General features: G+C 39.0%; 1 protein-coding gene across 2 annotated transcripts in view; it reads right to left on the bottom strand.

Moving 5' to 3' along the window:
* Nucleotides 1–257: 257 nt before the first annotated feature.
* The window catches only part of RAP1B (RAP1B, member of RAS oncogene family), a 39,115-nt gene continuing 13,090 nt past the window's right edge, over nt 258–26,282 (bottom strand). For both annotated transcript variants that reach the window (XM_060245037.1, XM_060245038.1), the window contains exons 2-8: nt 20,283–20,369; nt 17,635–17,703; nt 16,022–16,078; nt 14,637–14,777; nt 12,776–12,919; nt 6,077–6,192; nt 258–1,505 (exon numbers count right to left, since the gene is read on the bottom strand). In XM_060245037.1, the coding sequence (XP_060101020.1) occupies nt 6,106–6,192; nt 12,776–12,919; nt 14,637–14,777; nt 16,022–16,078; nt 17,635–17,703; nt 20,283–20,339 (555 nt within the window). In that variant the 5' untranslated portion in view covers nt 20,340–20,369 and the 3' untranslated portion in view covers nt 258–1,505; nt 6,077–6,105. The remainder of the gene's footprint in view (nt 1,506–6,076; nt 6,193–12,775; nt 12,920–14,636; nt 14,778–16,021; nt 16,079–17,634; nt 17,704–20,282; nt 20,370–26,282) is intronic.

The following is a 26,282-nucleotide window of genomic DNA, read 5'->3' as shown; positions in this document are numbered from 1 at the left end:
CTTGGATGCACTGTACATACGCCTGATATGGGATGATACAGGAATGTTTCAGCTCTAATTAATACGTTGTTACTGTGGTAGCAGTATGTGGAGCATGGTCACAATTACTAAGAGCATGGATTAAACTGGCCAACTTCTAAAAGCATCCATACAAACAACAGCTCCAGGTGATCCCAAGTTCTGTTTGTCCAAAATGAATATTTTTAACATCGCTAACCTCATTGAAATATTACACAAACACATTCAGTTACAAGAAGTTGTAATGCAAGCCCTTGCATGGCAATCCAAATTTATTGAACTACTGATGCGAAGTCATACAAAATTGCACCACTTTTAATTAAGGCTTTTAGTTTACATTTGGCCACCTCAAAGCAGTTGTAACATTAGGTTGGTCAATTTAAATACTGTGGCTCCCTGTTGGATTTTACACGCAATCTTTACACCCAAACATTAATGCATACAAAGCAACAAGGCATTGTTAAATAAATCTGCAAAAAGGTAATTACTGCAACTTAGGCCCTGGGACCAATTACACATGATTAAAATTACTTCCCACATTCACATCCACAGTACTCGTCCACCATTTAACATCTCAACCAAAACGTTACACATGTAAAACAATCACTAACAGGCAAAAATACTAAACCTGTATATTTGGTATTGTAAATACACTTATGCATGAGCAAGCAAGGGAATTCACAGTGAGAATCTACAGCTGCAGAAGCCCGAAAATGATTTACAAAAAATTGTTAAATCATTAAAAAATTGTTTTAAAATATACACTTCTTGTTGTAGACCCCCACTGTACACACAACTATAAACATTGTTCCCTATGTAAACAAGGAAAAGGAAACATACAATAAAGGTTGAAAAATCTGGACATTTCCTTCCCAACAGATATTAAAGGCAATGTCTATAGTCAGACATTATACTGAAAGGACTCATTTTAAAGACTAGATCACTGTCTCCACAGGTTTTTTTTATCCTAAAATTAAAAAACTATATAGCTGTTGAGTTAATCAAAGCGCTTTTGTACAATACAATGGTGATCCTGTATTTCTTTTAAAAAAGTTACAATAAGCTACAAATACCGATGAAGCAAAGTTATCTGGAGTAGTCTATATAGGAGCTCTTTGGACTTTCTTTTATTTTGCTAAAATAGTGGTGCTTTTAGGATTTACATTATTGTACTCTCCAATAGGAAGTATGGGGTTTGTTGCAGGATACAGTACAGTTTTCATACATGTACAACATTGGTGGGTGAATGATGTCTCTTATCAGTAATACTGGATGTAGGCTCTGGTTTTACCAGTTGCATACACATAGATTATTTATACGTAAAAATCTCTCGTGACACTGGAAAGTGATTAGAATGTGCAAACTGATGTAGTAGTTGTCATCCATTTCATAAAGGGTACCACCACAGGAAAGTCCATTTAAGATGTTGGTAGGTTTAATAAAGTTGGAATGCTGGCACTGTTGTAGTCGGCAACAGTTCTTCAGACCTGGAACAAGGATGAAACAGAGATTTAGTGCTTAACATTTATCTAAGCAATGAAAGTGAAAAATTCCTTGATTAAAAGATATTTCATATATCAGGTTGTATATTTGTTCTCATAACCACATGCTTGTTTTGTTTAATTTTTTTACCTATGGTCACATGATTCCAGTGTATGATTGAAGGCCTGGTGGCCCACAGCTCTTGAGAATGTAAATATACATCAACCATCCATGCACATCTGTTCTGTCTTTATTTCCAATAGTCAGGTGAAAGCTTCACCCCCAAAATCTCAAATTTACTTACAAATGCACCAACTGGAAATTTAGGGATAAAACAGTAAATTAGCTGAACAGAACAGAAAGTGAAGGGAGTGATACACAAGTTGAACAAAAGTACACAGAGTGTAGAAAAATCACGGGGTAATAAACACAACGACTGAAGGGCCCAGAAGAAACACTGGAAGTGCTGTGGATTTGAGGTGTGCAGCAACAATGAATAGCAGCTGAAGGGAGAGTTTTTCTGTTTTAGGGGAGGCAGTAAAATTCTAACAAGCCTGGGCCAATAATTTCTAATCCAAAACAGAAATTTGCAATCCAATGCAGAACCAACAATAGTGCCAAGAGAACAAAGTTTGAGTCTGGTGGCACCTTTAAGACCAACAAGGTCATTATTCAAGGTATAAACTTCCGTGTTTTCAAGCACATGAAAACTCGTACCTTAAATAATACTCTGTTGCTCTTAAAGGAGCCACTGAACTCAAACTTTGTGCTGCTACTTCAGACCAACATGGCTACCCAGCTGAATCAATAGTAAGTCTCAACTGGCAAACAGATTCAGTGTTCCTTTTCCTATATTTCACAGCACCCACTGAAAACAAAATGTCAAAGATGCAATCTTATCACAGTGGAAGTTTCAGTTAACAATGGCACGTACAATTTTCATTGCAACATATCAAATTTGTTTGTTGGTCAGCTAACCAAAAATAATGTTCCTCATTCCCACCCCCTCCATCTTCCAATAGACCTAATGGTGGAATATAGAAAGCCTGACTTCATATCCTACACTGTAAACTGGACATCTTTTGTTCTTTAACGTTTTATAACAACCAAACCTAATGAAGGAATCACCAATATCTGTCATCAGCGGTCAATTTGATGAGTAAAAGGCACCAACATACCAAGATACAACGTTTCAATGTCTCAGTTTGAAAATCTGGCAAGTGACTTTATATGTAGGGACAGAGTACAATCTAGGACCATCGATCATTTTGACTGTCATCAGACTGGTGTTTTGTATTAATTTTCAGCTAGTAATCAGTAGTATTTTGTGTGTTTTATTTAAAAATATAAAGACACGTGCCTTACCAACATTTTTGAAATGTGAATGGTGTTTTTACAAGTAAATATACACATTTTCCTACAAGATGAAGGGCATGGAGGAAAACGATGGCATTCATCGAGGAAACAATACTATGATTAGGATGGACGGAAATCATTTAGTCAATGAAGGAATGTCTTTACTAACTTACTCTGTCCGTTTTTGCAACTATATTTTAAGTATCATGAAACTATGCATATTTTTGTCTATGAAGAAACACCAGATGCATTTTTATCAAGACTTCATTATTATTTTGTCATGCAAAAATTAACATTTTAGTTTTTTATTTAGTCATAATCCAGAATTATTTATTCAGCCACTGAGATGCAAGAATCATGTTGAACTTGGTAGGATCCCTGCTCAGCAAAAAAGAACACGACTTGCCTTGGCAGCTTAAGCCTAGCTCACAGAGTTATTGCAGATAGAATTCCATTGGTATGATAACTGAAAGTGGCACATCTACAAAAGTTCCATACTTTTCATCTAGTCCTTCACATCAAATTCATACAATAGATTTTTTTTAAAAAAAAATCACTATTGAAACTAAAAAGGCATATACACTATGTCACAGAAGGGAGTACACCCCCTCACCTTTTGTAAATATTTAAGTATATCTTTTCATGTGACAAGAAATGACACTTGGCTACAATGTAATGTAGTGAGTCTACAGCTTGTATAACAGTGTAAATGTGCTGTCTCCTCAAAATTACGCAACACACAGCCATTAATGTCTAGACTGCTGGCAACAAAAGTGAATATACCCCTAAGTGATAATGTCCAAAATGGGACCCAAAGTGTCAATATTTTGTGTGGCCACCATTATATTCCAGCACTACCTTGATCCTCTTGGGCACAGAGTTCACAGGTTGCCACTGGAGTCCTCTTCCACTCCATGATGACGTCACGTAGCTGGTGGATGTTAGAGACCTTGCACACCTCCACCTTCTGTTTCAGGATGCCCCACAGATGCTCAATAGGGTTTAAGTCTGGAGACATGCTTGGCCAGTCCATCACCTTTACCCTCAACTTCTTTAGCAAGGCAGTGGTCATTTTGGAGGTGTGTTTGGGGTCGTTATGTTGGAACACTGCCCTATGCCCCAGTCTCTGAGGGGAGGGGATCATGCTCTGCTTCATTATGTCACAGTACATGTTGACATTCATGAACATATGAAGCTGCCTTATACTGAATCAGACCCTTGGCCATCAAAGTCAGTATTGTCTTCTCAGACTGGCAGCGGCTCTCCAGGGTCTCAAGCTGAGGTTTTTCACACCTATTTGCCTGGACCCTTTTTTGGAGATGCCAGGGATTGAACCTGGGACCTTCTGCTTCCCAAGCAGATGCTCTACCACTGAGCCACCGTCCCTCCCCCCCTGATGGTTCCCTCAATGAACTGTAGCTCCCCAGTGCTGGCAGCACTCATGCAGCCCCAGATCATGACATTCCCACCACCATGCTTGACTGTAGGCAAGACACACTTGTCTTTGTACTCCTCACCATGTTGCCGCCACATACGCTTGACACCATCTGAACCAAATAAGTTTATCTTGGTCTCATCGGATCACAGGATATAGTTCCAGAAATCCATGTCACAGGATATAGTTCTAGAAATCCAAGTCTGCTTGTCTGCAGCAAACCGTTTTAAGGCTTTCTTGTGCATCGTCTTTAGAAGAGGCTTCCTTCTGGGATGACAGCCCTGCAGACCAATTTGGTTCAGATGGTGTCAAGCGTGTGTGGGGGCAACCAGGTGAGGAGTACAAAGACAAGTGTGTCTTGCCTACAGTCAAGCATGGTGGTGGGAATGTCATGGTCTGGGGCTGCATGAGTGCTGCCAGCACTGGGGAGCTAAGTTCATTGAGGGAACCATGAATGCCAACATGGACTGTGACATACTGAAGCACAGCATGATCCCCTCCCCTCAGAGACTGGGGCGCAGGGAAGTGTTCCAACATGATAATGACCCCAGACACACCTCCAAAACAACCACTGCCTTGCTAAAGAAGTTGAGGGTAAAGGTGATGGACTGGCCAAGCATGTCTCCAGACTTAAACCCTATTGAGCCATCTGTGGGGCATCCCACTTCTGTGACATACTGTAAGCCCTTTCATTAAACATGGCATATCTGAAAGTGGTCACATAGTTAGCCATAACTAAATGACATGTTTAAAATTGGATGATCTGATGTAAACTTACTTGGAAGTAAATTTCACTAAGTCCAATGGGGCTCATTTCTCTATAAGCATGCACAAGATTATAGGCTTAGTAAACAAAGAAAAAGACGAAAAAATTCAACATATTCCTTGACTATTCTCTAATAACTCTATGGTGACATGTTCTAGATATACACAGAATCCCAAAAATGGAAAGATCTCACATAATACTTAATGTACACTGTATGTCTGATTGCATAAAATAATATTAGCATGTTAAAAGGTAATCATGACTATAGAAGTATTTGTAAGAACAGTACCTCTAATAGCATGCTAAACTTAGATGTGCATTTTGGCATGCCCTGCCAGTCATCATAACAATGGTCTTTAATAGTCAGAAAGATTATGAAACAATAATGAAGTACAAGATAATCTAAAGTTCAGTGGATCATAAAGAACAGAAAAATGGCATCCCACTAATACTAAAAGGGCTATAATTTTATGTAGCTGTTTCACCCATAACAAAAAAGTAGTTAAATTTTTATTGCTAGTACAGTGTGCACTGAATCACGGTAAGGTAATTTGTACATTTCAGAAACAGCAATAGAAAACTCATTCAACTGAAGAGTTGTATCTGTACAAAGTAGCCATTTTAATGTTGACAAGATTCTTCTGCCCTTTTCAAAGGATCTGCTACGGCTGTGGCTCAGAGGCGGAGCATCTGCTTGGCATGCAGAAGGTTCCAAGTTCAGTCTATGGAGTTTCCAAGACTGACCTTGATGGACCAATGGTTCGATTCAGTGTAAAGGCAGTCTCGTGTTCAATATTTTATCTTAATATTCAGAACATATTTCTTCATCATTTGACATTCTAAACAATTTTTGTTCTGGACATGTTCTCCAATTTGCTCCCCTCAATATACATCAAAATTAAAAATCACCAAGAGAACCTGCCCCAAGACAAAAGAAATCCATTAATCTGCTACTAGCTTTAAACCACACCATCATCTACTGAGGTTTCCAAATTTATATATTTACTCACTAATCTTACCTGGCTCAGTGCTACAGTACACACATGTATTAAAGTAGCTGACATGATGACTTTTTGCGTGCTTTTCCAGGCACAGGAGTTTTTCTGTTAATTTGCCGCACAAGGTCATAAAAGATCTGTAAGAAGAGAGTTTGCTTTATATACTCTGATTTTTCAAGGAGTTTACAGCACTTCATTAGTGTTTTAAACATTAAAAATTTAAAGACTACTGCATATTTTTTGCATTTAATCTTTTTAGATCTAATAATGCTTAAATTCTACTTCTCTCAATGTTTAACTTGAAATACTTTGTTAAGTAGAACAGGGGTCCCCAGCATGGTGCCTGTGGAAGCCATGGAGCCTGCCAACACCTTTCCTAGTACCCATCAAGCAGTTTTAGAAAGTGGATGGGGGTCACGTGGGGCTGGTGCCCAGCAGGGCTTCTGACTGGCTGGGCATATTAAAACAACATTGTTTCAGCTGGAGCTGCCACCACAATATTGGTTTTATTCCCTCTCATTTTTCTTTCCAGTGTATTTTTAAAGTTCCCCTCTTCTCCCTTGCACTCAGGCTTCCCATGTGTGTGTTGTTTTGCCTCCTGCAGCAGCCATTTTGTGGGTGCACCGACCTCTCTGTGTTAGAATTTTAAAGCTTTCCATAAGCTCAAAAAAGCTGGGGATCCCTGAAGTTGAGTCTTGTACAAGAAACTTTATAAAATTTCTTGCTGATCATCAGAAGTATCATTGCTGTTAAGGGACCTCACCTGACAAATAAGATCAAGTCAAAGTAATGTATCTCTCTTCTCAGAAGTTGTACTAACATGCTCAGTTTAAAAGGAGATTTTATTTCTTTTTCGCTATCTGCAAAACCAGTTTTTTCACACTGCACTAAAAAAAGCCCCCTACAAAAACCATTTTGCTGTCTGCAAAACCAGTTTTTCCACATTACACTGGAACCCTAAAAATATTTTGGCATTATTCCCTCATCACTTGACCACTTCAACTGCACCCAGGATAAAAACAGAAGCAGACCTAGTGCTCACATCCCCTTCCCTCTGTCACTCCTCCAACTGCAGCAAGGACAATTAGAGAGACGAGATCTACCTGAATATGGGATTTCCTAGTTCAATGGAAGGTGGTGAGGTAGTTCAGGAAATCCATTTGCCTGGTTCTCAAGCTCAAAGGGGGTCTCAAATTTTGACACTAAACTTGACATCTGGTAAGTGTTACAACTTTTGTCTCACTCCTTTTTTGGTGCCTTATTTTGTTTTCATGTGTCATCATTTTTTTCCTTTTTACAATGGCAAGTAGGCCTCAAAAGCAGGAAGTGGTCTGAGCCGCTATGGATCATTGAGAAGGCCTGTACTAAGCATACAGGCACTACATAAAAAGCTGACAGGCATACACTTTTATACAAATGCTAGAATATGTGTACATAAAACTACATTAATTCAACAAATGTTCATTTAAGAGAATAAGATTTTACTGCAAAGATATTGTCCCTGAGGAACATGCCTACACAAAGTTCTTTCTGAAGTTCCCTTTTAACACCTGCTTCCAGAGCTCTCATGTTCAAGCAAAGATGTTAAAGATGAACACAGAAGAGACCATGCATTGAATCCCCAAACTGTTAAATTTTAGGGCAATTTATAAAGCATTTGGGGTTCTGCAACTAGCCATGAAGAGCCATATTCTTTCAGAAATGAAGTCAGCAACATGCTTGAAGGTCGTGACTATGCCCTCATACTGTTGCCCAAGGTTTCACCAATTTAGGAATTACATACTCCCATCAGCCCCAGCCATAAACAAATCTTGAGCAACTGCACATAGTTAAAACAAAAACAGCTGAGAAATCCTCCAAGCATGCATTTTATCCCAGTTCATTATGCAAGACTATATAACTGAAATATCTGTTTTTATCACGAATACTATAAAAGTAGCTTCGAAGCTAAGAGGTGGTATTATGGTACCTCAGTCCAAGTGGTATACTGTAACAAGAAATTTTATAAGCAATGGCTTTCTGCACCTAATGCATGAAGCTCATGACAAAATAAAACAGAATTCCGCAAACAATTTGCTGTGATGGAAATGGTGACTGCACCCTCCATTATGACAACATTTGAGACAGACAGAATGCTCCATCAGCCCTACTTGCCCAAGGTAAAGATCTTGAGATCTCTGTGAAGTACACAAAAGTAGGGAAATACAGGTGTAGCTTTTCTCCATTTCTTTGGGGCTTTGGGAGAAGCAGCTAAGCACAATTGCTTCTCTGCAAAAGTTAAACACAAAAGCAAAACATATCCTCCTTCCCACATTTCACAGAGAACTAGAGAGTACAATTATAGTTTGCCTTCCTTCAAACTGGGAGGACTCTAGGGAGGTCAGCTATTGTTGGCAGCAACCACAAATAGCATCCAATTAATGAGTCCAGCAAAAACTGGTGAATCTATTTAATTATACCTTGATATCTGATAAACGCAAGAGCCCCATGGCGCAGAAAGGTAAAGCTGCAGTACTGCAGTCTGAACTCTCTGCTCACGACTTGAGTTTGATCCCAGCGGAAGCTGGTTTCAGGTAGCCGGCTCAGGTTGACTCAGCCTTCCACCCTTCTGAGGTCGGTAAATGAGTACCCAGCTTGCTGGGAGGAAAGTGTAGATGACTGGGGAAGGCAATGGCAAACCACCCAGTAAAAAAGTCTGCCGCAAAAACGTGAAAGCAACGTCACCCCAGAGTCAGAAACGACTGGTGTTTGCACAGGGGACTTCCTTTACCTTTATCTGATAAACAAATGGGCCATTCTGATACAATGATAGACATTGAAAGGATCTTGGGATCTATGAAGGCCACCACTTGTGCTCTGTATCTCTGCCCATCCTGGCTGCTGAAATCATGTAAGGATCACATGAACAACCCTTGATGACCAACATAAATTATCAATTAGCTGCAATCACACACACTGAATAATGCACTTTCAATCCACTTTCCAATTGGATTCTATAGTGTGAACTTGCAAAAGCCAGTTGCAAAGTGTACCGCAAGTACATGTGTGACTGCAACCCATGACTCAAGGTATCAGCAACTCGAAGAGGGAGCTACCCACCCACTACTTAAAAACAAACATCCTTATAGGGAAAGTGATGTGGCCAATTACTGTCCTGTCTTTAATCTGCCTTCTGGGCAAGGTGACTGAGACAACAGCGGCAGACCAATTCCATATCTTTTTGGTTAATTCTTGTGTTTCATAACTTTTTCAGTCTGGTTTCAGGCCAGGTTATGAGACAGGGATAGTGCTGTCTACCTTAGTTGATGATCACCATATGAATGCAGATAAAGGGCATGCTTCTTTGTTATTCCTACCAGATTTATATGCAGCCTTGACACACTGGATCTTGCCATCTTACTGAGATGTTTGGAGGAAGAAATAGGAATCAGGAGATGTGCTTTGAACTGGTTTAAATAATTCCTTACAGACCGTCTCAAAAGAGTTGCTAACGAAGACTAGTTATCAGTGGGGTTCCACTGGCTGCAGACCTATCCCCTTATTACTGAACCTCTATGTAAAGTCCTTAGGAGAAACTATTTGTAGCTTTCGAACTGGGCATCATCAACATGCTGACAATATACAGCTCTATAACTCTCTATCCAAATCTCCTGGTGATGTGGAAGAAGTCTTGAACCACTGAGGTTAAATGGCTAGGGCAGAACCAACAAACTGGATCCTAATATGATGGAAGTATTGTTCACTGGGAAGACTGAAGCCTTTATGTTCTGCCCCCCTCCTTTGATGGAGTTCAGCTGACCCCTCCTGATTTGGTTAAGATCCTAGGAATTGCACAAGATCCAGCATTACTTCTCAAGAAGCAAGTTAATTCAGCTGCAAAAAAGTGCTTTCTTCTAATTTTGAAGAAATGGAGAAGCTACTGGTAGGGGGCTATCTAACCCAGAAAATGGGTTATTTCTTCTTCAGGATTGGCTTGCAACTTGGTGGTACTCTTGGACCAGGCCCCCTGTTGGGACAAACAGGTAACAATAGTGGCCAGGGGTGCCTTTCATCAACTTCAGCTGGTGAACCAGCTGCAGCTTTTCCTGGGTGACAAAGATCTTGCCATTGTGGTGCATGCTCTGGTAATGTCTAGATTAGATTACTGCAATGTAATCTACAGGGGAGTGCCCTTGAAGACTGTACAGAAACTGCAGCTGGCATAGAATGCTGCAGCCAGAGTGTTGACTGGAGTGGGTCACAGAGACCAAATCACTCCAATCCCATCTGCACTGGCTTTCAATTTGCTTCTGGGCTCAATTGAACATGCTGGTATTGACATTTAAGCCCTATACAGCCCAAGACCGATGTACTTTAAAGACTGCTTTCTCCCATAAGAACTTACCCATTCACTTTGGTCAACCTCAGAGGTTCAGTTGCCCCCATCATCTAAGGCTAGATGGATACAACCCAAGGAAGGGCTTTCTCAGTCGTGGCACCCAAACTTTGGAATTCCCTCCCCACAGGGAGATTCCTCTCCCCCTCTATCTGCCAGTTGGTGTTTTTTTTGCTAGCTTGTTTTATTGTTCCTCCTCCCTAGGTTCAGGTAATGTTTGTGTTTAATTTTAAATGTTGTTTTTAATTGTTCAAATGTTCTAAAGTTTTAAAGTGCTTTCCCTTGGAAACCCTGATTGGATAGAAAGGTGGCATAACATTTTTTTTAATATACAATTATTCTATTGTAATGCACTCTACATGGGTCTGTCCTTGAAGTTAACTCAAATTCCATCTGGTACAGAATGCCACTAAATTCTTATCAGGAGCTAGATGCGGCATGAACATTATACCTATTCTGCAGCCATTCCATTGGCTGCCTATCACACCAGGTTTCATTCAAGGCACTGTCTATTATATAGATGCTTATCACATATTACCCTGTTGCCAATTTACTCTTTTGTAATAATTAATAATTATTATGGGATGGTGGTATGTGTGGTATAGGCAGGAGATCCAAAGATTGCCAAGCAGTCTTAAATCCTCTTTAGTGTTAAGGACCACTAGGCAGCAAGCTAGACTTTTTTCTGGCAGAGAAAGCTCCTCCACATGAAGCCAGCCGGGTAACCTTGGGTCAGTCACAGCTCTCTCAGCCCCCAAAATAAATCTAGCTCACCACCTAGTGGTGAAGAACACTAAAAGGACCTAGTACTCTCAGCAGCCGGACAATCTTAGGATTTCCTGCCTATCCCACACATACTGCCATACGATAATTGTTTTCTACTAATGTAATACCATTTTCCTTCATTAAATTTTATTTTGTGTATGAGGGTTCTCCAAAGTAATGTCCATGGGCACCATGGCACCCACCAAGCTTTTCAGAAAGTAGACACGGCCATTGTAAAGTGAGGCTTGTTACTGGATGCTCTCTATAAAATGAAATTTTCCACAGTTGCAATAGCACCCATAACCCTGTAATATCAAGAGAACTGGAAAGCACTGGGACATTCTTTAGTCAACATGTGATTTCATTCTCTCTTCAAGTTTAAGTTTTTTTTCTCCGTCCTACTTCTCCCACTCCAGTTTTCCTTCCTTTCTTTTTATTCCTCTTTCTCCTTCCTATCTCAGGTTTTCCTTCCTTTCTTTTTGTTCACCCTTCACATCTCAGGCTCCCCTTTCTCTCCCTCCCACCCCTTTTCTGTGATTCTTTTGCAAAGTGGGGAGGGAGGTGTTTGGGTTTCATCTCCCATGGCACTCACCACCCTTTTTCAAAATTCCAAGGGTGCCCTTAGGCTCTGAAAGGTTGAGGAATCCTGCTGTGTATCATAATATGCTGTGGTCATTCAGATTTTGGTAATCCTAAATCCATTACTCATTTAATGTCTCCTCATACTGACTGTATTCAACAACATCATATTTATTAGAGGTCTCTTCATATGGATTTATCTGTTTATGTTGTATAGACCACTTTGAGTCTCAGTGAGAAAGGTGGATCATAAATACTGTAAATGAATAAAGAATGCATAAAATTGCTAATAAGATCAATGCAACTAGCAGAAGAGATTTCTGAAATTCAACTTATAGACAAAAGGAAGCATGCCATCTGGATAATGTGAAAGCAAAGGATTCTGTTTTCTTGAAATCAGGGTGGGAACTCAAGGGAAGGGGACAGCTTCTCCCTCTTATACTGGAGTTCATACAGCCAACTTCCAGATCACTTCAAAGCAACAGGTAGGAAGAAACTGCTAATTGAGAGCCAACCACCTGGGAATGCCAATTGCTCAGATGGCACCAAATTAATACAAGTCCTAATGCAGTCGTCATGGTACAACATGGGTATGAAACAGAACTGATTTTTACTCTGTTTTCCAATGCAAAGCCCAAAAGACTTAACTCTCAAATCACATCCACAAAAAGAGAAGGAATACCACTTAAACTTAAAGTAGTCTGTGACCCCAACCAGATATGTTACACATCTCTTTCCTCTTCCTTCAAAGAGTTCACAGCAGCCTATTTGTGTTTCCCACACCACATGCCAGTTTCTGAAATCAATAGGATATATCAATAATAACTTTTAGATCTTACTGATTTCCTCAGAACTCTGATACAAATACTTTTTTCCTGGCTCAAAGCACACATATTTAATTACTAGAAAAACATCATTACTGCTAAAATTCACAAAAGCTGTTAACAGTACTGCTATAGATAAAATAAGCACAGTTAAAGGTTTAAAGTGCTAAGCTGTACCTCATTAACATTTATCTTTGATTTTGCAGAAGACTCTAAGAATGCACAGTTATTCCATTGCCTTGCTAAGTTCTGTCCTTGTTCTTTTCCCACGACTCTTTCATCTTCCAAATCACACTTGTTGCCAACCAAAATCATTGGTACCTAAAATGATAAATTTATGTAGACAATTGAGATATTTTAAATTTACACTGAACAATTAGTGACTGTTGATCTTAGAAAGTCATTACTGGGACTAGTCAGTTATACTCAAGATTTTATATCTAAAAGCTGAAACAGCTGCTGGATTCTGACAATATGAAAACAAGAGTGGGAATTGCAGGATAAGCATTTAAAATGCACCATTAAAGAAATTTTAAAATAACTGCTATATTTGCAAACACACCATTAAAGAATGGTTTAGATTTAGAATTCTCAAAGCCATTTTCACCACTTTCAATAGCATAAAACAATGACAATACAGTTGAAATAGCTCACTCATATCCATGAAACCAGGTAAGTGTGGATGGGAGGGGAAATGAAGGCGAAGATAAGCTAAAAGAAACCCTTCCTGGGTTAGCAAGATAACAAGATCTTACTAGTGTTCTTACAGTTAATCATTACTTTTGCACAATGCTTGAGAACCAGATACCAGGACGCTTCAACTGTCAAACTAAAGCCATACAACTTCTATTTGCTCCTTTTTATATTGCATTATTTCCATTGGTTTTTCCCAATATGATCCATCCAGTTTTTATGAAACAGCCTATTTATGTTACGTTTATGTTATACTTAGTTATGTGGAAATGATGATTCTGAACAACATTCATATCTTAGCAAGGACTACTTGACAGCTGTGAATTAAAGACAAAACACACTCATTGGAAACTTAACTACTACATTAATGGTCCTGAACTTTTCCAATCTGGGATTCAACTTTAACACCGAGGTGACAGCGTAAGACAACACAAGACCCACTGAGCTATAAACGTATGACAGGAAGTTGTGATACAGTTGCACAACAGGAAGAAGAGGAGTCAGATTTATGACTTCACAATTGGGGAAGGGAGCTCCATGCTGCAAGCATGTGCACACTGTAGGAACAAGAGGCTGGAGAGTGGCAAGACACGGCTGAAGAAGAGAGAAGCTAAGAGAGAGCTTTTGCAGGAAGGGTGGACTCTGAACTTCACTGTGTTAGGAAGGAATATTCTCCACTGCTGAATGACCTCAACTCAGTGTCCTGCTACTCCTCTCAGCCTACATGCAAAAAAGAAGCAGAAAGAATACATGCAAACAAGCAGCAGTTCTTCCCATAAAACAGTTCAAGGCAAGCCTCTAGGGCTCACAATTCAAAGACTAAAGCCAAGATGATATTGGTTTGCCATATATTATAATTTCCTCTAAGATACACATAGGATTGTACTCCATTCAATGACAATTTATATAAATTTCCAGAGCAAAAAGCATTTTTATTTTAAAACAATGCCGTTGTTTTGTATTTAGGAAGCCATACTTTCCATCAGCAATGAAGACATACTAACATAAGAACAGCCCTGCTAGATCAGACTGGTGGTCCAAATAGTCTAGCATCCTGTTTCAGCTATTCACTTTTCATACATTTAGACCTGTTTGAACTTCCATAAGAAAATGTAACTGGCTGACCTCGGATTTTTTCTTGTAGAAAATGATTAAGTGGAAATTTATTTTTTTTTCTTAAGAATTTAGCTACTAAATCTGAATATAGTTTTTAGCAGCTTGCTGATAAGATATGTAAAAATATTACAAAAATTTTGTGAAAACCATAAATTGCTAGATACACTTGTTTTCAGTAAGAGAATGGAAAGCCTGATTTTTACAAAGGGAATCTCCATCAACTACTTACATCATCAGTGTCTTTGACTCGAAGAATCTGTTCTCTTAGATCCTGCAAATCATTAAATGTGGATTGTGCAGTGATGGAATATACTAAAGCAAACCCTTGACCGTTTTTCATGTAGAGGTCTCTCATGGCTGTAAATTGTTCCTGCAAATGCAAAGACAGAACTCTGCTAGCAATCCAGTGTTCTAACAAAAGAAACCTAACTTATGCAAGTATGACACCCAATTACACAGCCAACGTTTTTCCTAGTAACTTTCTTAGGATTCTAAACATGGGCCAGCCCCGTTACCCAGATGTTTAGAGAAGCTATTGACACATGTTCAGAAAAGCCTGCAAAGGATGTCTCAAGAATAAACGTTGCATGGAAGTATTTGTTCACAAAGATAAGCTGCCAAGTGTGTCTTGAAAAAATAACGTTTAATGTAAAACCTATGTCTACAATTTCACTTCGCATAACAAATAGATAGTTTTGGATCCTAATATTACAGAGGGCCATTTAAAGGAGGTTAGAATTTGTTTTTACTTTCCCCCTTTGTTTATAGCATCCTAAATGTGAACGGAACAAAACAGGTTCTGAATTCCCTGATGCATACAAATCCTATGCATTATTTTGCTTAAATAAAGCTAACTTTCCCCATCATTCTTTATTCTAATTAATGTTCTAATCAGCAGCTTGGATACTGTACATTTCCTCACCTCCCTCTCCTGCTGTATCCCCAGATGTCCCCACAATGCTGCTCCCCTCAAGGACCCTCAGAATAGTCGGGGGGGGGGGGGTAGAACAACAAGAAGGGGGAATTATAGAAAATCACATACCCCCATCAGTGGAAATCCTCCACAGGCTTCAACCCAATCCATGTGTTCTGCAGTCACTGATTATGTTTAAGGTAGCTTAAGAAGGCCCAGCCTACTCATGTACACAAAGATGTTGTGCTAGAACTAACAATGCATAATAACTGTGAATCAATAAATTAAAAAAATAATTTGTGTGGGACAAAATATGTAATAGGGTTGTGACTACCCCAGTACAAAACTGGGGCTGTAGTAGAAAGCTCACTTAAAATAGCAAGTATATTGCTGTTTAATAAATATACAGAATAGCCACATCTGGAATATCAATCCAGTAGACACGCCCAGAGATCAGTCTTCTAATTCTCTCATGCCCTCTTCCTTCACTACTCACCAATGATTTTAAGTGTATGTTTCTGTCAAATGGGTGCAAGGAGAATTTCAATTTATTTATGATTTGGCATGAATCTTGGTATCGCACTAACTAGTGGTATCGCACTAACTATCTGTGGAAGACAGACAAAAACCTACAATAATATTCTGAATCTCAATCCATTACTACATAAGACATCTGTATACAGACACAGTGGTTTACTTACTGTTCCTGCTGTATCTAAGATTTCAAGCATACATTGCTGTGCATCTACTTCAACTTGCTGTCAAAAGAACAAAAGAAATTTTTTGTTGAATTATAAATTATGAAATTTCAAAATAGACAATTGCTTGCCTTTACAAGTTATAGCCACAATGCACACATTTTGTCCCTTACCATATTCAAAGCAGTTGGCAGGCTGAAAAAGAGTTTATAAGAGTTTATAATAAAATAGCAAAATATTTCATTTTGCTTGGTTCATTATTTGTGGCAAGAATTTTACATTTAACTGGAAGGGGAGAAGAAGCACAGGAAGAACAAGATAAGAGTGATAAAAAGTGCTTATCATTCACAGTAATTTTTAATGAGAAAAAGACCTTTTTACTAATATTAGAGGCTTGTTTGCTACTATAGCCTGTCACTGGATTATGGTCCTAACTGGAGTAAGACTGAAAAAATGTCTCTTTATTCACCTTCCCTTCCCTCAGTAAAGGTAGCTGTTGCCAGAACTTCATATGAGAATAAAACAAAGGCTGCGGTCACTCAGGTCCTGACTAGCCAATCCCTCTTCAGCACTCCTTCCTTTTCTTTTCTTTCCTCTTCCCCATCCTCACCCTATATATAGCATCTTCTGGTCTTAAAGCTCAGCAGTTTCCCCCACAGGTTCCTTAAGCCCAGACCTGGGGGCAGGCGGGGGATTTCCTCTCCCTAACTTTACCCAAGTTCCTGTGTTTTCACTGTCTACCCTTTCTCAAAACTCCATGCCTCTTCACTTCCCCCACTTTCTGGAACCTCTTCCTTCACCTTATGAAACTAGGCTCCATGCAAACATTAACTGTATTTCATTCCATTCTCTCAGCAAACCATTCATGAACATTCCATAATCATGCTGACTGTTGGTCACTGCCATAGCTTCAACCATACCACAAAATAACTTTGTGCACTGCAAAAAGTATCTTGCTTGCTATCCAATGGACTCTTGATTACTCATGACTGGTTTCTTATTTACCAAATCCATTGTGCCTGAACCTGAAACTCACAAGAATCTACCTTCTGACATCTTCCTTATGCTTTAATTGATATTTGTATTTGTTTAACTGCTCTAATAACCTTAGAAATCAATTTTTGTCCAAAAAGTGGGATAAAAATGTAATTACATCTTTCTTCAGGAAGGCTTAGAACAGCTAACATAGTACTACTAGCAGCTTTCCATCCTTATACTAAACTGGTCCATGCCCACTTAACTTCAACAATGCTATATCAGGCAGCTCCCTTGTAAATGATAGGTTGACTTAATAGATTGCTGTGTGAGCAGTTATGCCCAAGCAGTGGCCTTACTTTGCTTTTAAAGACTGGACTAAGTATCTAGCCAGCCCAGGAAGATAATCATTATTGGGGGGGATCCACAGGGCTATGGTCTCGCCCTTTTCATGCTGCACTGTTTGGGTTGCCACCTAGCCACCCAGGAAAACTGTGCAAGTATCTTTTACTTTAAAGGGCCTTAAATCAGCAGTTTCACTGCTGTCTTACCAGCAGGCTCAGGTAATGGGGATATGCTCTGTATTATATTATGAAATATACCCATTCAATTAGAAGTACCTTTTCCCTCTATTCACATACCTTTCTGTAGGAATCTTCTATCGTAGGATCATATTTTTCAACAAATATTCCTTGAACAAACTGTACTGTCTACAACAAAAATATGTATAAATTTAAACAGTTTATACACAATTCTATTTAGCAAATTCCCCTACTAAAAAGAGTTTGGACAGTTTACTACATCTTTTGAAAAATAAAATTGTTTCTAGGTTGCTTTCTGGGTATATATTAGTTTCTTTATTGGTTTGGCTTACCAGTTTAGACGTAAGATCTATATTATTAAATAAGTTCCAGAGAGAAACTTTCACAGGTTAAGAATGAAAATGCTACATGTGAATTCCATCTCTCATTATAGCTACCTCAGAGAATGCTACCAACAGCTATACCCCTTCTCTACAAGGTATTTAAGTCTGTGGCACATCTTTACATTACTGGTACAACGTTGAAGGCAAGCAGTGTAGAAGACTAAAGAGAGGAGAAGGTACTGGTTTCTGTACAGAAGAACAAATCTCTGCAACAGTAAATTTAAACAAGTATTGTAAGTGTGACTATTATCTTAACATTGTAAAAATGTGATAGTCGTCCTCCATCTACATGAATATTTGATAGTGTTATACCACACAATTTTGTGCTCTGATTTTACAAAGTACTCTAATACAGCAAATTTTAGTGGAACTGTGTCATATCCAGTCAACAACCAATGAAAGGCACTAGCAAATGCAGATATTCCCCATGTCCTGCTCTACCCAGAAGTCTCTTCCAACTCCTGGAAATATTATTCCTGAAGTTGTTGGACCCATGCAAACAAAACAGCTATATGGTCCGGAGGGTGAAGTTAAAAAGGGCAAGTCAGCAAAATCTCCCTCCTCTGCTAATGAAAGATGGAGATGATTTCACCCACTGCCACCTCTTCACTGCACCCCTTAGCCCACACAGCTGTTTGCCCACGAGTCCTGCAACATCAGAAATATTTTCAGGGGTCAGAAGAGAATAAAGAAAATCCACATCTGTTCTCTCAGTGGTTGGCTAGATCCATCTTGATGTCTGCCTTCAACATTTTATTTTAGCAACAGGTTATGTAACAGACTCCTGCCTGTGGTCATTTTATAGCATTTTATGTTGCTGCTTTATGATGATACTATTCTCCTGAGAAAATGAAGACAGGGAGATTACCAGACAAGCTGAAATGTCTAATTGTGCCTGTATAGAAACACTATTAATGTTTCCCTAATCTGTTTTTCTACAAAAGCAAGTTGTGTTAATGCAGATTTGGTGCACTATGCTATAAACAGCATATACAATTCATGAGTATTTACTTTCTAAATACTCTAGTCATATGTTGAGGACATGCTCAGAAGGCTACCTGAAATCCCAATGATTTCCTCAGCGCCTCCTTATTTCTGAGATTGTATCAAGCCTACTTTAAGCAGTGAAACCATAGAATAAACTGGGACAGTTCTGACACTTCCAGCAGACTCTCTTCACAAGGAAGAAAAGGGGGTTCTGTTTAAAAAGAGGCTTAAAAATCAAAATCTATCTACAGCAGACCCCTACCCAAAGTAATGGTATACCACAATTTGTTAAGTAACCACAAACAAACTGTATTTAACATTTGTTTAGTTTATGGTGCTTGTAGGCCAAAAGATGAGTATAGAGAATACCAGGATATTTACAAGTTAAATCTCAACCAATGTCTTCTTACCAAGTAGGAAAACTACAAATAATATCACTGCAACATCCACTATAAAAGCAGCCGTGATTCAGGTTTAAGATTTTTGATTTAATTTTTTTTAAAAAACAGACCCTAGGGTGTATTTGCTATTATGATGCTTTGAATATCTGATTCACTCACTGCGAACCAAATTTCTGAATTTTGTCCACAGCTAGAGAACACCTGGAACAGCTTGCATTTTAAAAGAGAAATTGTAATTTTTACTCAAGTGCCTGGGCCAACATAAATTTCTTGAGACCCACCCTGTGCACAGCTGCTATTAGTTCTTTTTTTTCTTTGGAGGGGGAGGGGGTGGAAATGAGAAAAACAGATTGATAGTTTTTAAAATAAAGACAAACTTTTATTTATTTATGGTAATGAGCAGCAAACTTTAAATTGTATTCTCAGTTATAGATTAAGTTTGAATAATAAGTGCTTTATATAAGATGCTTGGTTAAGTTTGAAAAATAAGTCCAAATAAGTGCTTTTTAAAAAGGATCCAAGACCTATTATAGATTTCTATATTTGATATGGATAAGTAGAATGTTTGCTGCAACATCCACACTGTTAATGAACTTTAAGCAGGTAAGCTAAAATAAGATAAATAACTGATATTTTAAAATAATATTCATTGATACATTATCTACACACAGCTTCTTTCCAACAGATTTCCTTTTAAATACTGGCCTTTAAGAATACTTCACTGAAAGAAACAGATCATAATCTTTTAACTACCTTCTTCAACACGGCATTTTTGTTGCCTTGACTTGCATATCACTTTCTACTATTTTGACTTAAAGCCTGCTTAAATTTTCAAGGAAAAAAAAGACAGACTTGGGCATTTTGCAGCAAGGAGGCAGAGCTCTGGCAGTTTATTGCTACAAGTCAGGAGAAGGTATCAGTTTTACACACTTCATTTTACTCATAAGACACGAAGCAGTCATACAGTACTACTTACCAAAGCAGATTTGCCAACCCCTCCTGAACCAAGAACTACTAGCTTATATTCACGCATGGTGAAAGTGTTACGTCAACCCTTCAATACCTACAATGCAAAAGAACATATATTGTAGTAAGGTAAGTCTCCATGATTGGTTTATTAACCTTGTTCCTAAAATTATATAGAATGTACTTGTTCATACATTCTACTAAATTGTTTAAAAGTACACTTCTGCTCCACAATGCCCCAGAAGATTTAAGTAACCTGTGTGGATAACTGTTTAAATACAGACATGCCAGAATGAACTACCGTGGCTCCCTGTTCCTTTTAGCAAAAGCATGTTTGATCTATTAGTAATATATAATTTAATCACAGGTTGATATAGACCATAATGAAACTGAAACAGCCACATCTGAAGGAATGCCTTGTGCCATGCCTTCTTAGATTTTCAGGAGATGGCTCTGCCATATATGTGCTGATGAAAAGCCTCCAAAAACTCACTCAGCTCATTCACTGATAAAGAATCTTTCAAGTTCAGGGATGCTTTGTGTAATCAAATAATGACTTTTAGTTGGTGGTATTTCACTGGCTAATTATTGTAATCAATTTAATACATTTATTTGTGATTTAACTACCACAAGCTGCCATGAGACTAAAATCAGTGGTAATTGAAATCATCTTGAGTGTACCTGAGTATACAATGGTATTTTTATGTATTTTTACTGGGTTTTGATCATGAACTTTAAAATATTTAAGGCACTTTATTTTCCATGTAGCAACGGGATATATAAAGATACAAGGGAGGACCTGCAACAGAATGCTGTGGAATGTGTTGTAGTTTGTTTTAAGTTGTAATTACAGTTTTTTGAAACTGAAATATAGAATTTGTTATTACTAAATGTATATACTCCTTGTGATGAGACCCATTCAATACAGTACACAGAATGTATGCAAAGCATTAATCCTTTCATTTTCTGTCCTTGTTGTTTTTAATGTGTTTCTGTGTGTTAATTCTAAGTATCATAGTTCTTTTTATTTCTGTATTCTTCTGCTGTTTGTAATATTTGTTATTGTTGCTTTTAATTAAAGTATTTCTTTGAATACCACATTAGATGTAAATGTTTCTCAGTTGTCATTTGATTGGGATGGTCTTGTGAAAAACACTCCAGCAGATTCTCAGTACAGAGTGTCAGTGGTGCGAGGGGGAAGTACTTGGTGTGAATCTTGCTTTAGCCACTAATTCTGAGGTAGCCTCAGGCAACTCTCTTTGTCTCACATTTCAGCTACAGTGTGGGAGAAATAATACTTGCCTTTGTATAAGAATGGTTGAATGCTTGTTGAGATAAAACATAGGAGATCTTTAAGTACTTGAAATGTGCCATCTCAATATTAAGTATTGCCGTTTTAAATTTCCCCTGCCATGAAAATAAAATGTGTTCCAAATCCCATCCTTCTGAAAGCACCATCCATTTAACATAGTGTGTCTTGGATACTGTCCAAGGTAAAAACCCCAGAGTTAGCAGCTCCAGCATGAACAGGTATGTTTAGGTCTGCAAATATGATGCAGCAATGGAGACACAAAAAGAAGCAGCAGCCCTTGCAGGCCTTGGGATGCAAGACTGAGCTCTCTCTATCTGAGGATCTGAAGTGGGATAGCCCTGTAGCAGGGGTGGCCAAACCTGGTTAATGTGAGAGCCACATAGAATAAACATCACATGTTTGAGAGCCGCAAGACATGAACGCAGCCAGATTCGCCCAGGCCTGCCAGCTCCCAAGATGCCAACCATGCCCCATCTGATTCGCTGTGCAATTATATATTATTTCAGAGAGAGAGAGAGAGAGAGAGAGAGAGAGAGAGAGAGAGAGAATGAATGAATCAGGCAAGAATAAAAGCAACCTTGAGCTGTTGGCATATCTTATTTCAATTTTTAACAGATCTTTGATGGCAATAAACTAAACTACTATATAACTAGAACTATTTGTTTCCTGAAATTTCCTTGAAAGTGAAATATTTTGGCAAGCATTCTCTAGCTCCCTCAATTGGAAACAAACAGGGAGGGAGGGAAGGGAAGGAGGATTTAAGAGACAAATGCCTTCTCCAAGCTGACCAACAGGGCAGTGGGGCTTCAAGAGCCACACAATATGCGTCAAAGAGCCACAGTTAAACCATCCCTGTCCTGTAGGAATGCCTCCTTGCCTCATCTATTATGTGCCTGTATATTTGTAAACAAAGCAAATGCTACAAAGACATACTCTCTCCCTCCAAGGGAACTAACTTGGATCAGTGCTAGCCCCAAGAATTTCTCACCACTTGCAGAAGTGGAATGAGTGTAACAGGATGTCCATATAACATATGCCTAAAAGAAAGATGTTGCATAGGTGGCCAGTTGCATTACTTAAATGGTTTGGGTAAACTGCTAATTGTAGAGGAGACAGAATTGACTTAAAATGGTTGAAGAGAGAAGGAAGCAAAAGCAGAACTGGAGCTGAGATTGGGGAGGATTCTTCCTGATATTTAGCTATTCATATTGCAGGAAGGATCCTCCCCAATTCTAGCTCCAGTCTTGTTTTTGTTTCTCTGTCTCTCTCTGGCTATCATCAACCAGTCTAACTTTCACTGTCAATGTGGTGGGGCCAGGAGTAGGGTCCCGTGGCAGCCATTTCAAAAGGTACTGGGGGGCGATTCAACCCTCCCTGAGTTTTAAAAAAACTTTTTGGATTTTTCTGCAGACCCACAGAGCTCCCGGAGATTGTAGAAAAACCTGCTGGGGGAGAGTGTGCCTTCTGTTTGTGGAAATAAGTATTCACACAAGCAGGGGACTGTTGAGAATTGAGGATATATATATGACTACATGTTCTGCTGCTACACAGGAACATCCTTCCAGTGAAAGATTAATAATCCTTTACCTTAAAAGCCTATCCAGGTGTTATCCTTGACCTGTCAAAATATGCAAAAGTGAATGGTCAAGGAAAGTTTCCAATTTTTGTCCAAGCTACAGATCTTACACTAAGTAATATTTTCTCACAGATGAATAAGAACATAAGAGACGCCATGGGCCGATGACCCATCCAGTCCAACACTCTGTCACACAGTGGCTGCAAACCCAGGTGCCATCAGCAGGTCCATCAGTGGGGCCAGGACACTAGAAGCCCTCCCACTGTTGCCCCTCCCAAACACCAAGAATACAGAGCATCACTTGCCCCAGACAGAGAGTTCCAACAATATGCTGTGGCTAATAGCTACTGATGGACCTCCGCTCCATATGTTTATCCAATCCCCTCTTGAAGCTGGTTATGCTTGTAGCCGCCACCACCTCCTGTGGCAGTGAATTTCATGTGTTAATCACCCTTTGGAAGTACTTCCTTTTATCCATTCTAACCCAACTGCTCAGCAATTTCATTGAGTGCCCATGAGTTCTTGTATTGCGAGAAAGGGAGAAAGGTACTTCTTTCTCCACCTTCTTTATCCCATGCATAATCCTCTATCATGTCACCCCTCAGTCGACGTTTCTCCAAGCTAAAGAGCCCCAATAGCAGTCAAATAAAAAAGAAAATAAATGCAGCCTACAATGCTGTCTCCTTTTTCACTGTCACTCTGTGAAAAATGGCAGTGGTCATATTGAACATATGAAGGTGCCTTCTACTGAATCAGACCCTCGGTCCATCAAAGTCAGTATTGTCTACTCAGACTGGCAGCGGCTCTCCAGGGTCTCAAGATGAGGTTTTTCACGCCTATTTGCCTGGACCCTTTTTAGTTGGAGATGCCAGGGATTGAACCTGGGACCTCCTGCTTACCAAGCAGATGCTCTACCACTGAGCCATCATCCCTCCCAAAATATTTGTTAACAGATTCCTAGTAACAAGTTGTGCTCAGTGCTTTGGGTTCAACCCTGAGCTAACTAAATAGTTTAAAAAAGACAAAGATTATAATAGCAGGACAGGATTCTGTCCCACCACTATGACTATTTAATTTCTTAGAAGTGCCACCAGAACTCCCAAATGTAGATAATATCCTAGCATTCCTCCTTAAAGTACAAGTAAAACTGATCATAGCCAGCTGTTTAAGCAAGGAATAGACACAACAATGTTTAATATGGATGTCTAAAAGGTTGTGTGTGTAAAAGCCAGCCGTTAGAAAATAATACTGCAGAATTATTTCCCTTGAAAATAGTGAAGCATTAGTCATATTTCAACAGCAGCAGCTGGGCATCAGGAAATGAGAGATGGTTGATAATGTGGAGTTCTCGGCTTCGAAGTCAGCAACCAGGGGCATGCTTTTGAGCAGTTCTCACATCTACTGAATTGTCACAGCTACTTCACAAATTAAACACAGACCTGCTAGTATGTTAACATTTGGTACAGGGTTAAAGATCATTCTGGCTTTTTGATGGATCTATCTTTATTATTGTCAGAAACGGACAAAAAGGGAGACACTGGCTCAGTCTGAGCATGCAAGATGATAAATAAGGAATGGACAGTATTTTAGATTAAACATGGAGGATACTACTTTTGAATGTTCTCTCGTATCTTTACAAAATCTCTCCAGAAAGTAAACTAGCATGTCATCCATCCCTTTCCCTAATGTGCTACTATTAAAAGGGAATTTCAAAAACTGGGGGGGGGGGGGGGGATCTTTAAACATATTATCTGTCATTTGCAGTTTTTTTCTGCCACAATCCAAACTCTGCCACTTTATCCTGCTGCATTACAGAAATAAAAATTTTTAAACACATGCTATGCTATGTTATGTGGTCTAACCATCACTGCAATATAGTCCTCAAATCAGTAATGTGAAAAGATACCCTATAAAAGCACAGCTACTCCAACAAGGTGCCTTCATTGAACTTTACTTTACTGGACTTTTTATAAAAGTACAGTTTGACTGCCAACATGCTAAAATCTATAAGTAGATTCTAAGAATGTTTTTGAACCCTACCTTTCCTGATTTTCACTGATTGCTCTCTACTCCTACAGACCTCCATGTTATTCCCACAGTGATACTGGGGTGGGGGAGACATTGGAGCCCACAAGTACCGTTTTCACTTGTGCTAAATAATGTATTTAGTATGCTTTTCTCTTGCAGGGAGTCAGTACTCTAGTGTCTCATCTTAAAAGACAGGTCCTAAAATGTACTCTGTTACAGGAAAATATGAAACCCATTAGATTGCATCCAAAGGGAACAGTAAGCCAACCTTTGGTCTGACGCATTCTTTCTCCCAGCATGGCTTGCAGCTCTGAGGTAAGAAGTGGAAGTTCAGCAATGTCTAAATGATTCATAGTTGCAGAAGCACTTGAACAGGACAAATGGCAAAAGGGTGACCAACAGAGTGCAGAAACAACCCACAGAAAAGATGTCATCCCATTTGTAACAGCTGTATTGGAAAAAAATGTGGCAGTGAATACCCCACAACTCGCAAATTACTGAATTGCTTTAATCCATTGCAATACACGTGGTCATAACTTGTATTACATAACCAATAGGCCAAATATAGTAATATACAGACTTCAGGTCCAAATGGAAATTTGAAACTGGGATTCCCCAGCCCCCGTCCAACAAACTAACCAGTACACCAACACTATGAACTGAGAGGATCCCTACAATTATTGAAATAATTGTGGATGAGATATCTCTAGACGAAAGTCAGATTTTCCTTGCTACCGCTCTTCTACAGCAGACCAAGAACACCACTCCACAGACTGTCCTGATGTAGTTTATGAAGTTTGTAGAATCTGCTTTCCAGCAAAATACTGGGTTTTTAGCAGCTAATGACTACACTCAAATTTTCACATGTTTGTCACCATGAAGATTTTTTCTTGAAGCACCATCATCTCCTGATTGCTAGGTACCAACCTACTTATTTGGCTGAAACAGCTGATGCTAATTTCCAATAATTTATCCACTGGGCAGAATGTAACATAAAATACACTATTGCAACATCACTTGCAGATAACTAGAGCTAAGGCTCATGATCAAAAATTACAAGCGTGTGTGTGAGAAAAATACTAAGGCATACTGTG

The sequence above is a fragment of the Heteronotia binoei genome, chromosome 8 (genome assembly GCF_032191835.1).
Source record: "Heteronotia binoei isolate CCM8104 ecotype False Entrance Well chromosome 8, APGP_CSIRO_Hbin_v1, whole genome shotgun sequence".
In the NCBI taxonomy this organism is placed as follows: Eukaryota; Metazoa; Chordata; class Lepidosauria; order Squamata; family Gekkonidae; genus Heteronotia; species Heteronotia binoei.
Note: the sequence above shows the minus strand (reverse complement) of the source record. Positions and strands in the feature narration are given on the sequence as shown.